At 38.8% G+C, this 14,567-nt stretch overlaps 1 protein-coding gene across 12 annotated transcripts in view; it reads left to right on the top strand.

The window, feature by feature from the left end:
* The window catches only part of atp2b2 (ATPase plasma membrane Ca2+ transporting 2), a 90,407-nt gene that overhangs the window by 27,695 nt on the left and 48,145 nt on the right, over positions 1-14,567 (top strand). For all 12 annotated transcript variants that reach the window (XM_034868900.1, XM_034868909.1, XM_034868905.1 and 9 more), the window contains one exon: positions 12,797-12,997. In XM_034868900.1, coding sequence (XP_034724791.1) covers positions 12,797-12,997 — 201 coding nt within the window. The remainder of the gene's footprint in view (positions 1-12,796; positions 12,998-14,567) is intronic.

Here is a 14,567-nt window from a genome sequence, read left to right as displayed (position 1 = left end):
GCCTTGTCCATGGGCATAAGCCTGTTAAGTCTTGCCAAGGGAAATATGGATACTGCCACAGAGATAGTCACACTTATCTAGGATCAAAGCACCTAATTCAGACACTGCCTACTTCCTAATGTGCAAACACATAATTTCAGCTTCTACATTACCCCTTCTTTTGTGACAGTATTAGTCAGCTATTGCAATTTTATCCGGTGAAGACATACACTGCAGCAGCTTTGAATGTAACATAATCTTTATTGGGTGTTTTTTACATTACCTATGACAAACCTTCAGTGGTGGAATACATATTTAAATGTTTTACCTAAAGAGGAACTACACCAATTTTCAAAATGAATTAGGTCTTTAACCGTAACGTTGGGGAAAGTGTTGACATATGAACGCATCAATCATGCATTTTTGATTAATGGGATGAGATTATATCCAGTTGTTTCAATTCCCCATTTGCCCACCGCCATTTAATTGTATGTACGGGATGCAGGAGTTTTCTACCCGGAAGTTATTGAAAAGAAACATTGTAATTGAGTCTATATGAGGACATTTTCTGTTTCGAAACAGAGTTTTCAAACACTCATCTTACTGACCGTACCAGTAGCAGCTGAGAGCTGAAGCCAGCAGGAAAGGGTTATTTAAATAAACTCCAAGTGTACTTGCAAACTTTCCAATCCATCGTTTTATGAGTACATAACCTATTTGTATTACCGTAGAAGTTTAGTATCATTTCGGGCATTATCAGTGGGTAATTTTACCAGATACACAGTTGGTTCCATTTGCTTCTGCACTATGCTATTTAGCTGATCATGCTAACTCGCCCAATGTTCGACCTAGGTGAAAAAAACCTCTGGGAGGTCTTTTGCTCAAGGTCATGGTGCAAATGACCCTGGTGTGAAATTACTCTGAACCATTACTTTAAGTAAAAGTACTGACGTATGAATGTCACACAAGTACTTCATTATAACCAAAAGTTAAAAATTCAAACTATTACTACTATTAGTGATAGTATTTTAGTTGTATTTACAGTACAGAAACATCAAGCTGCCAATAAATGACTATCCTAACATTAGTGGCATGTGGAAAAATCAATTGTGTTGAATGCTGTGTAAGTACATATGTTTCATGTCGGTAATATTGAAGGAGATGCATCCATTTGTGAAGCAGATGGAACATTTTGGATGACGTTTCATGGGCTTAGTAACATTGCAGTTCAATCAAAGTGCTACTGCATAGCGCAAACAGAGATCAATACTCTTTCAACTCTCCACTGTTATCCCTTACAATGTTTGAAAACCACTATTGCAAGACTTTGTTAATGTAGAAATATGCTTACAAAATTGTATTTAACAATGCCAAATAGTTATTAGAGGTTTTTGTTCACATTTTAATTCCATTGGTATTATCCATACACAATCATCAGCACTTCTTTTGCTGTACCCCAAACATTGTATTTCCCTACAGTTCCAAGCAGACAGACAGTAAGGAGCTCATGAGAGTGTGTAGATTTCCCTTGTTGTCATGACTATTTCATGACTCTCTCTGGTAGTTTGAATTTTAATAGCTGTCCCTATTGTGTCCTGAGCTCATCTGAGCCCCTGGGCGAAACCAGAGACTGACACCCAGATGGGAGACAGCAGATAGACCACTGTCACTCTCACTTTCAGCCTCTTAGCCCTGTATGTCAATGGGGTGAAGGCTGCTGATCTGTGGGAGTGTGCATCCACTGTGTTTATGTTTAGTTGTATAAGTGTATAAGTGTGGGCTTAAGGGGAAAATACTTACCCTCCCAGTAATAATTTATAATAACCATCATAAATAAATGGTAACTTGATCAACTTTAGTTTATAGTTATTTTACTATTCCCCAACAATTAAATGATGATTTATAATGTTTGTAATGCTATAATTTGTTATTTTATCATTTTGTTTAGTGTAATATACAAAATAGTTTATAACTTTAGATAGATTGTTAGTACTTTGTCAATGGTTAATTGTTATGTAAACCTTCTATATACATTATTTGGATGGCTAATGCAACTTATGCTTAGAATAATTAGTTATTTAATTATAAGAGGTTCATAAAGCATCAAGTAGCATTAATTTGGCCTCAATAAATGCAGACGGCTCCAAGTCGATGCAGCCGTGTATTTCTGTGACTGTCGGAAACTTCACGCAAGAGTTAGACCTAATTCCCTCCATGGAGTGCATAGCACTTGAAATTAAATATTGTGCAACACTTCTTGTGTGCACTTTGTGGCACTAAAGAACACACTATTTACATGTCATGTAAAGAAAAATTACCGCGTCTAAGCCCAGGACACGTAGTCTGGCTATCACCAGACCAAGCCAGGCTCAAAAGATTTGAGATCGAGCATTGGTCTGGGGAGCCTGCTCTGTATTTTCTCTGCACAAGGGGCGTGATAAACAGCCATACAGTAGTTCAAATAAATCTGTACTCAATTGGATATTTGTATTTGTATTTATTACAGGATTAGCTAGTCTTCCTGGGGTCCGAAAAAAATCCATCAACCAATCAGACCAACAATCCAGGTGACGTAGATGCAACAGCGCCATCAGCGGGTTGCTGCTCTTTGGTGGCGTTCGGTGGTCGCTATGTTGAATGTAAACATGAAGCTGCTTGGTCGCATCTCTATCGTCATCGTGTTAAACCTACCAATAGTGCGGCAGGTAGATAAGCCAGTTTGTGATTGGTTTCCGCTAAATTGTGAACTGAAGCAGGAGAATTAAACGTGCATGTTTCCAGAGCAAGCTCTAGGGTGAAATCAAATCGCTGGCAGAATGGTTGGGGTTTACTCAGTCTAAAGGACACATATAGATATTTATAGGTTGATTGGCATTTCTTTAAAACAATCACAATCACCTTGTGCTGCGCTTAGCATCAGCTCTTTATCATTCATTACAGTGTCTATTAGGAAAAATATAAATTAAAAAAATTCAATACCACTGAGATGTCCTCAATATATAAGATAAGCCTTTATTTATCCCCAAAGAGGAAATACAGGTGGAGAAAAAAGAACACAGATGCATAGAGAAAAGTAAAAAAGATATAATTACTACTAACAAAAAAACTGGAGTACTAGCTGTAGAAACATTCCAGGAACTGACTGAATTTTTGTTTACTTGACAATTATATGAATAACATCAATGGAAAGATTAATAAAAGACGGAGCGCTAATGGATGGGTGGAATAGAGAATTAATGGATGTACAGTAGGGGTAGATTGATTGATTGATTGATTTCTTGATTTCTTGATTGATTGGTTGAACAATCTGAAATTACAGCATGAAGTTACACTTTGCACTTATCACTAAGTAGATGTGTCTACACATGCTCAAACACACACTGGAACATACTGTACAGTAACTGTTTGCGTGCACACAAACACACACACGCACACACACACACACACACATACACACATAACTTTGACATTGCATAGAAGTAGGATCTTAATGTAATTAATCATCCAGCCCTAATGCACATACACATGATTTTTTAATTTGTTGTCACATGCACCCAGGACTGCCCAGAACAATGGATCCTTAATATGAACTGGATATCACTCCTGCACAGAATTATCACACAATAAAAACTGTTCCAAGAATTTTGATGAGGACCATTTGCACTGAAACCTTCATCCTACATTAGTCACAGCCAAGCTTCTTTCCGTTTCTTCACCTCAGTGCTGCTTTTGATGTGCTACTTGCAAGGCTCCAAACAACGATTTCTAAGAGGTGTAAATTAAAACCTTTGGGTATTTCAATTCTGTGATATTAGCAGCATACTGTACACCAACCATATCTATGGGTCTTCTTTGTTTGTTTCTTGCATAACATTACATAATCTGCTTTTTTCACAGCACTATAAAATAAAGAGTGCAAGTGCATTATCGTCATAGAAACAAAAGAGCATGTGTACTTTGGTTCACAACATAATAGCTTATAAAAGTAATGTTGGATGCATTCTTTAGTCTTTTAGACCTGAAGATTTATAGAACCATCTTCATCCAGCTGTCTCTGTTCAAGACCCTCTACAACATTTATCCCTATATATTCTTTAAAGTAGGAACACTGAGTAATAATCAGTTGTCCTGTAGAGTGATTGGTGTGTGTGTGTGTGTGTGTGTGTGTGTGAAAAAGAGCTGTGAGCTGTGTTCTCTCACCTCACTCTGCCATCTCTCGCATGAGTCAGACTCATAGAGCACAGTGCGTGACAGTTAAACTCCCCCACTTGTACAGCTGCCCCCACAGACTCACACAAACACACACACAAATACTATTGCATATAATATTTTCGGCATTGCAACATACATTTAATTTGGGTTGTTGAAAGACCGTTGAAAACTGCCCTAGCATTTGAGCCTTTTATAGAAAACACAAATTGTGTGGCATTGTGAACGTATTCAGACGTGGCTTCTTAAAACCTCTTGAAAATCACTTGAAAATATATGATTTTCTCGCCTAAATTTTTACCCTTAAAAAAGTGCTGCAGTTTCCACATGCTTTGGCCCTCTGGGATGATCCTGAGTTCATTGGGAAGTTAATACTCTCAACTTGTTGTTTCTAGTGGCAGTGTGACACTAGGCCTTACTGACACAGAGCTACAGAGGTTAGAACACAGAATTTCTATTTCCCTCCAAGTAAATCATCTGAAAAATTAATAAAAAGCACTACTGTAAGCATATTACATGTGCTACATACTAAAATAGTACTCTAGCCACATGTCTCAACTTAGAACAGAAAAAATCCAGAAAAAATGACTTATAAAATGGATTTTGTATGAATGTATTTCTACAGATGTGTCTGTGCGTTTGTCTTATTTCTTATTTCTAAAAAAGCCAAAAAAGTGCTAAATACAAAACTTCTGAAATACAAAAACACATCCACATCACTCACAGATATGTCTGAAAGAAGTACATACATAGATTTATAGAAATATGTCATCATAATTTCATGAAATGTTGAAATGCCATCAGAAGGCCATATTTTTCACTTCAGACAGCTGTAAAAGAGCACAGGTATAGTTTTTGTTGGCCATGTTTGGTATCAATCAACTCGTCTTCTTATTGGCTACACAGGGATGCCAGTTTTATGACCTTATCTTCTAATTCGTGGGCTCCACTGTCAATCTTTCCCAGGTGGGCCCAATGGCGACTGTGCGATATCATTGGCTTAGCTTGAGGGTATCTCTTGATAGGCTGATGCTATTGGCTGGGAACAAGGTTCATTGCGATCTGTAGAAGCCACAGATTGTAATGGTGTGTCGACCTTCGTTTTGTAAAAAGTTACAAGCTATAGAAGTATATAGAAATGATGCACTCTCTAGATTTCTGAACGACGAAACTTGGCCAGAAACTACAAGATTGTGAGGGGACCAGATAATTATGGATTACAAGGCTTGGATATTCTAATTCCTTGGAGTGTTTGCGATTTAGGAAATCAACGTTTATGAATATCTTTCACCGCTGTGGATAAAGACACGAGGACAAAGGTAGGGATGCACGCTCGATTTAGACAGAAACGGTGCAGTGTTTCTTAACTTCATAACATGATTATAACCGCTGTAAGTCACCTTATCCTTTGTGCGGGGGCTTGATGGAATCACAAGACTTTAAGCTTTCTAATGATGTGCTGCATGACCGTGTTGGTGACGATTTAATGCTTGCAATTCATAAAAAACAATTCATGAAAACACGTTGTGGAAAAACTCGTACCGTTTGGGGAACCGTGCTCTCTGCTGCAGGGTCACTTTAAGGTGGCAGTAGCTTTAGGGGCGGGCCCACCAAAACACTGAGAAAGTGTAGTTTAATCTTTAAAATTACTAATTTTTTACTATTAACCAGTGATAAGTGATTTACGTTAGTCCATTTCAAATGGTGCGGAGAACCACCGCCAAGCAATTGTGTTGTTCCTATGCAACTCACTATACAGACGGGGAGAATTTATGAACAAAAGTGTGAAAGTTCTGTCACAGGAACAATCTCCGTTTTGTTACATTATCCTGGCGCTTTTGTAAGTGTGCATACTGGAATCTTTAAACCTTTCCTAGTGGGTATACATATATACATACTTGCGTATCGTGTAGACTACACCACTGGCTGCCCCACCTCTAAATCATGTACAGACATGAGGGTAGTATCAATCTTCTCTTCTAACTACCAGCAACAACATGAAGAAGTCCATTTCCCAAAACTTTAAAGCAATCAAAGTCATTTTCCTGTAAAAGCAGCAGCCGGGCCCAGAGCTCCTCTGAGATGAACATGAAAATCTGCCACTGAGCCTGAGTTTGTTTCTTCTAGGTGTAGCACAGTACATATTGCAATATAAAAAATGTTATTTCGTCCGCACCAGCAGAAACATACCATAATAGGTTGTAATATGGTGTCATCCAAACATATGAACGTACACAAACACACACACACACACACACACACACACACACACACACACACACCCTTGATGGAAAAGACATGATGTCAGAAGTTGCCCACTGTCATTTTCCAGTCCATTACCCTTCAGATGGGGCTGTCTGTTGGGGAATGAATGATATACCATATCTATGTGTGTTAGTGTGACCTTATGACTCCTAATGAAATGAGAATGAATTTTCTCAGTTGTTTGTTTACATATAGTACAGTACAATACAGTATATCTGCTTGCCCGTTTTGCTTCACTAAAGACATCACATCTACTCGTCCTAACAGAGAGACAGCCTGCCTCCTGCCGTTGCCTCTTGCACTCTCAAACCTGATACGGTGTGGAATGACAAAGAAGCACACACACACACACACACACACACACACACACACACACACACACACCACAAAGAGACCAATTTTACAGCAAGGACAACACCATATGAGAAAGTTTTGTTAAATCAAAACTTGAGAAACCCTTTTTACACACAAGAAACCCCTTTCTTTCTGTTTTAAATGCTGTAATCACATCATGTCCCTGATGTTTTCTCCAAAACAATATCCAGCCCAACCGTTTTTAAGTTAGAAATTAGGTGAATTGTAATTGAGAAATAAAGTGAGCTTTTATTACGTCTTCCTTTAACAGTGGGTGGAGCTGCTGTGCTGTAGGGTGTGGCCCCCCTCACAGGAAGCATTTGTTCAATTTAGTTATATTTTCCACTATCGTCCTAAACTAAAGAAGCTAATTAGATGAACATGTCTTCAACCTAAACTCTGATCCAGTGGATTGAATTCAATTATCTTCTCATTGGACTTCAGACACTAGTTGATTGATATAAAACGTCATAGACATCACTGTATTCATTTAAATATGTACATTTGTATATTATTTGGCTTGCTTAAAATACTGTTTGGGGTGAATCCCACTGCATCCTTAGTCGGGGAGTGCCATGTGTGACATGGGTCAACCTTTTTAGTTTACAAGATTTTTTTGCGACTTCTATCTCTGTCTCAGGTCTGATGAATCACATATGTGATTGTAATTTGTGTATTACAATCACACATTTTGTAATTTGATGTGTAATTTTCACATATGTATACTGTGGAAATGGCTCAACTTGGAAACTGAATGAGTACATACTCTTCTGTAAACTATGAACCATTTTACCAGAGGTGGAAGGAGTACTAGAATATTGTACGCATGTAAAAGTATGTGTACAAAAAGTAAAACATAGGTCAGTCAAATGCACTGTGAGTAAACTTTACTGCATTGCAGGGGGGGCATAGTTAACCCCTTTTGTTATAGTAATTCAGCTAAAACAAGGACAAGTATATGACTAATGTCTAAGCATCTAGTTCTTTCTTCCCTTGAACTAGCACCACAATGACAATGTACAGTATGTAGTTCTTTAAAGTCTTCCACCGCGTTCTACATGACAGACACAACTCCACCACCTTCATAGAATGACCCAAAAAAGCATACAAAGGATTTTGGTTTTGCGCTTTGTTTCTTTTTCTTTGTCTGTGTGCACCTTCCTGTACCTGTCTTTTCATACTTCTCCTAATCCCACTCCCTCATCCTATCTATGGCATTTACTTCACATAACATTATGTTGTTTTTTTTGTAATGTCATCCTTAAGATGCCATTTTTACTCCATTCTGCATTTGTACGCCCAGGATCAAACCTCCCTTTATTGCCTAAAATGGGGTTATTAATATGGCGGTCATTCTCAAGGACACAGTGACACATTTCTCCATCACTCCATCTTCTAATAAGAGCATGATAATTATCCACCTTTTAGCCGCTAATGGGTTATTATTCATAGAGTTACTCTACATCCAGCCTACTCTTGTTCTCTCTTTTGTTTCCTGTCTATCTCTCTTTTTTTCTCACTGTTTGGTGCTCTCTGAGTCACACTTCAACCCCTCTTCCCTCCTCATGCCACCCCCCCCCCTCTTTTTAAAATGGTGAAAGCTGAGAATACATGTTGAAGCTATTGATTTGCTGTAGGAAAAAAGCTTCAATCTTTTGCGCCGTTATGATGATCATCATCACCATTGTCGTCGTAGTATCCTGTTGCTATGGTGACTTGTTTTGGACACTGTGGCACACAGTATTGGGGGGGGGGGGGGTGGGGGGAGTTCAGAAAGAGAGGCAAGACGATTTAAAATCAAAAAAGAGGGACGTCAGATGCTACTGGGACCCAGTCAGACATGTTAAAATGTCAATTATTTAGAATATTAAAATTTTTAAAATATAATTTATGTAATTTGTTTGCTGCGCTGCTCCACTGTGACTATTTGTCAAGGACATTTGGAGGTCATCACTCCATTTTAGTCTTTACAGTCTTTTCTTTGGTGGAACATACTGTACAGTCCATACCCGTGCGTGTGTGTGCGTGCGTGGGTGCACACACACACACACGCACACACACACACACACACACACACATATACTTACAGACATATTCACATATTCTCAAAGGCTTAGAGTCACGGGTATTTCAACTCACCGAGTGGGATGCATAGTGTTTCCATGGAGATCTATTTTTAGCCACAGACAAAAAAAAAAGGGCCAACTGTTAAAATATGCCATCATGTTCCCTCTGACTGAAAAAACCCCCATGTCCTCTCCTGCAGAAAAGATGGCATAAAGTTTTAATTTTTTTTTACATCCCTGTCTTGTCTATTTGGAAACAGGATGTTAGTGTCATGTTAAGTGTCATTTGTCAAAGCGGATTTGAATCACAAATCATGCTGTGTTTGATAAATCAGCACATTACCAGCTATAAATTATGGAGTGAGAACATTGAAGAGGATGAGAGAAATCCAAGGTTTTATCGTAATCGAGTTTAAAGACTGTCTGTAATTCTTTGGTTGTAATCTATTCAAACATCTTGTTGTTTTTCTGTGTTTTATATCATCATATTTCACCTAAATATCTTTAGGTTTTGGATTGTTGGATCCACTAAACAAAGAGTTTTTCAACTTTTTATATTGAATTCATTTTTTTTTTATGTACTTTGTTATAGACTTAATAATGTGATATAATAGACATATGATACATCAGAAATGCGAAAACGAGATGAATCAATTTGAGAAAAGACTTGAAGCCCAAGTCTAATCATTCTATTTTAAATGATATAGTATCTTATTATAATTACATTAGTGTTGTCTCTGTTCCAAATCTCATGGCCAGGTTTCTAAAATGATCTAAGAGGATCATTACAGAGTCACAGAAGCAGGGACAGCTTTTCTTGGACTTGGAAACAGACAACCAAAGCAGTCTGTACTGATTATTTATTGCGCAGTTCTTTTTTCATTCAATTAATACCATAATCCTACTTTTTCTAAAATGCATTTCTGGTACAATAAATAGCTTCAACCTAATCTGCTGAGTCACTAGCATGCCCACTGTTTTAAGTTCGTAAACTGACAATCTAAGAAGGAAGTGCTATAAGTGCATCTTCTCTCATCTTAATTTTCATAGGTGGACTCAAATTCCCTTTACGAAGGGTTTCACCTTTTGAATTTTGTAAGAACATTACAATGAACTTTGATACAATAAATTATACAGTACCAGGAGTCCCTTATCCCTTATTCCCATCTATTGTGCAGGTAAATTTGGTGTATACTCTGTTTCGGCTTCACTACTTGGTGATCGGCTCAAGTACAAAGACTCCTTTGCACTCAGCCTTAATCCTCTGTGATATTGTTGTGACTCATCTGTGTATTGCGACAGTTGTTCTGCCCTCTCACTGCCTCCTCAAAATCCACTGCCAGAGCAGTTAGGTGGGCTGACAGTATTTAGCCTACAATATTTCATAATCTGGCAAATCTTAAGAAGCATTGCAATCAGTTATCCAGGAAGGAATTATAGTTGTGTGTAGGAGAGGATTTTCCAGGAAGCAATGAGTATTTAATGATCAGGGAGATTGATTACAGCATAGCTCACATCTCAGAAGTATTTAAGGAGTTGAAACATTTAACAAGGTTAGATGTCATGCTGAGGCGATGCACCATCTCATACACAGAGGTACCATCACATGGCAGAAATCACTAAGAGTATGCAGTATGTCGTATTTTTATGTGAAAAGAGTGCTGCCCTTGTGCAGAATGGTGCATTTGCATGCCATAACTAGTTCCCCTGGACTGCCTCTGGACAGATGCTAGAAATCTGGAGTAGGAGCACTGGCATATATATTTAGAAATACTGTATGAGTGAATCTGGAATTGGATGTGCACCTGACCTAGCTACAAAGCTGGAAGAAGTGCAGGTTTACAGGAGGTTTACACAACCTGAATGTGTGTCTGACCTTGTGTGTACACTATCTGTGTGTGTGTGTGTGTGTGTGTGTGTATCTAACCAACTGGAACAGGCTAAAGGTGGATTTTATGAGCTCTGGTTTAGGCATGTGATAGTGCAAGCAACTGTCGACATGCTTAACCAGCCTTATTACATACACACACACACACACACACACAAAGCACGTGCAGGCAGTCACGACTCACAGATCCAAACACACACAAGCGCATGCATGGACACACAGACATGTTTGTGTGTGATGTGAGGCAGGGTGCTGTGGAGATCAATGGAATAGCATGCTTGGTCCTCTCGCAGAGACAATTAAAAGAGAATGAATAATGAGGCTATTTATAGACTGATCTATTTGTAACCAGGGCATTCTCCTACGTAGGAGCTGGAAATTGTTATTTTTTCAGCATGCCATTCTTCTGTCCTGTCCTTCATCCTCTTCGTTGCTCTATTTCTCTTTTTAAAGCAAGAAATACCTTTCTCTATTTTCTCAGATTTTTGCAGTATCTAAAGACTTGCCTTTCCCACAAAAACACTGTCCTTTCTTTTCTTTGTTTCTTTTTCTTGACACTACAGAGATTCTCTGCAGATGTTAATAAGTTATCTCACAGTCATTTGCATTCACATGTGAAACAGTGACATGCAGCAGTGATGTTATCAGGTGCAATCCATGGCCACTCCTGGGAGACCCAATGACGCACCATGCATGACATCATGCTGTGGTAATGTCTGCTTGTGAGGGAGAGAGACACCGAGACAGCGAAACAGTGAATACACACTCTGTGTGTGCTCTCCGCAACCAGATAATGGTACTACATTGAAAAGCAGCCAGATAGAAACCAATAATGTACCTTGATGGAAATTGTTTATGAATCATTTAAACTGAAGATACAGAGCATACATTTGCATTGGTACACTTGATGCTAACTCCAAGGATTTGTGAAGGTTTGATTCATATAGTTCACAGCAGTTTTGTACACACCAGAACAATCTTAATGTAGCCATAATAAATGTGATTTAATACATTGACATTTAATAATATAAAATACAAGAGTTTGAGTGAGTTATGTCATACATGTTAGGGCCCATGATGTAACATTGGAATGTAGATAAAATACGTTGACTCTTCCACAGTACAATTTCAAATGAGGTTGGAACCTACTCCCCTTCCCTTGAAATTGATACATCAAAAATTATATAAATTCAGCCCATTTTGCACACAACATAATGTTCTGTTGTTCTATTGTTCATTGATTCTACATCATCCACATTAAAAACTTTGATAATACATCTTTAAAAAAGAAAAGGACAATTGCACACCAACACCTACTCGTGATGGTATATGGGTTAACTTGCCAAAAGCATAACATTTCCATTATTTTAGCTTGTGCATGAATGCAGTTTTCTGCACAAAATCTTCTAAAAGTAAATTGTCCCTTGAGCTAGCATGAAGTTGTTCGGATAAAAGAGCCAAGGATATTTATGGAGAGTAGTTCATGGTGTATGAGGAGGTGGATGAGGTCAAAGCACAAGGCCCTCGTCTCTTAAGCAGAGTTATATAAGGAAACCAGAGCCATGGCCCACTCAAACTGGTAATTAGAGCTGGTTGGTGTGTGGTGTCAGAATGGAAAAGAGAAGAAAAGAAGAAAGGCAAAAAGAAAAAAGGAAGTAAGAAAAAAAGGTTGATTCAAAAGTCAGAAATCACAATAAAAAAGCAACATAAAATGTCTGAAAACTGAGAATGGAAAATAAGATGGCAATTTCATCTGCAGTTTCTAGCAGTGTCCATTTAAATACTTTTTTTATGCGTGTGTGTGGATAAAAAGAGTGATCTTTTTTTGGATTAAATGTATAAATTGGGCAGATTGTTGTTTATTGCAATAATGTTAATTCATAATAAATCAAATCAGCACTGCAATACATAAATATCTAGAATAAGAATATCCTACACACAATGGTTATTCTACAATTATGTATTGTAATGTTAATGATTTTTTATTAAGCTCTTTCTCCCTCACACCTTCTCTTTCTTTTTCTTCCTGTCTCAGGTCTTGCAGGTGCCCAAACTGACCTGGACAAGAGAAGAGAAATATATGGTAAAAACCTGATACCTCCAAAGAAGCCAAAAACCTTCCTGCAGCTGGTATGGGAGGCCCTGCAGGACGTCACCCTCATCATCCTGGAGATAGCTGCCCTGATCTCCCTGGGACTCTCCTTCTACCACCCTCCCGGAGAGAGCGGCGGAGAGTGTGAGTGAAGCAGCTCTGGTGACTTGATCACTTCTATTGTCGTTTCTTTTGAGGTCTTGAGACAGTACAAACACACACACACACACACACACACACATACACCTTCAACAGTTATCTCACAGGTATCTCCACTATTGCACAAGGGGGTAAGCAAGCATCCACAAAATATACCTCCTATTGGGTGGTTCATAGGCTAAGAAGCCATCACTTTCCTCTAGCCTTCCATTGACTGCCTTTCATTTTGGTGACACTTTGACAGCAAATAACTTTACATCTTAAGCATTTAAAGATTCTAATTGTCCATTGTATATTTCTAAAGAAACCCAACAATGTATAAAAGGCTCCATTACCTCGTATCACACGTTATGGCCGCATAGCAGGCGTTTTTATAAAAATAGGCGATTGAGACGTAACCTTGCAACTTTCTGTCTGTAGATGAATTATTGTATAGTCAGAAAAAGCTCGCAGGCAATTTGGTGAGATGTAGAGGCATATACTGTAGTCAAAATGACAAATAATTTGTCCGAATACTTACCAAAAGTTGCTCCGCTTCTAGGCTCATGGACCGCCCCTACTTACGCTCTCCGTCTCTGCAACATCGAATGATTCCGATTTCTCTTGGCACAGCTACCAGAAGACTTAAAACTTGCTCAGACAGGTTGCTCACGTCACATGTACATCTTAAAGCTCAGTTGGAGGCTGCGCAGCAATGCTCAGCACTCACCGGAATAGTGCTTCTACTTGACTTCACTGGTCTTTGTGGAAGTCTACGGCGTTGCTCTGTCCATTTCTTTGACTGTCTATGCTATTGCACATGACAGCAAAGGGCCATAATTTCATTGGCCCACCATAATTTCACTTCCTCTGACATTACTGGCATTCGCAGACACACTTACAAACACACTTTTTAATTGGTGAGGCAGATAACACTTCGGTTGTGACCTGCCTCGTGAGATCAAGCAACTCATCGAGCATAGATGTAATGTGTGTGTGCGTGAGTGCTTATGGGCGCTCGTGCATGCGTGTGTGCATGCGTGCACATTGTGAACAAATGTCTGTGACTGTGCTTATGAAAGGTACCGGGAAGGTTAATGAAGTGTTGAGTAGAGAAATAACCTTGAGCTCCCAGTGCCCATACATCAAGCCTGTGAGGCATGAAACAGGAAATGAAGACAGAGACCATAACGAGGTGCTGAGTCAGCAACATCAGTCATTGCTCCCAGCGTATTACAGTAATGGAATTCAAAGGGTCCCTTCATTATTTTAAGGGGTTCAAAAAGTATCACGAAGGCAAAATACCAAAGAAGGAAGAAATAGTAACCACCGTCTTACTTGCATGGGTGGTAGTTCAAATTGTTTTGGAGTTTATACAGCTTTTACTTGTGTGGTTAAGATTAAGAGGGGGTTGATGGGCCAAATACTCAGGTAGTAAAATTGGAATTGGATCTTGCGGTTCCCCTAATACTTTGCTTCTTTTCTTTGCATCCTTTGAGCTGCAGTGCTTTAGAAGTGAACTCTCCAAATGAAGCAGAGAATGGCCAGAGGAATCGTTATGCTAATGACTGCGTCC

This window comes from Etheostoma cragini, chromosome 4, assembly GCF_013103735.1.
Source record: "Etheostoma cragini isolate CJK2018 chromosome 4, CSU_Ecrag_1.0, whole genome shotgun sequence".
NCBI lineage: Eukaryota > Metazoa > Chordata > Actinopteri > Perciformes > Percidae > Etheostoma > Etheostoma cragini.
This window is presented reverse-complemented; position numbering and strand designations above follow the sequence as displayed.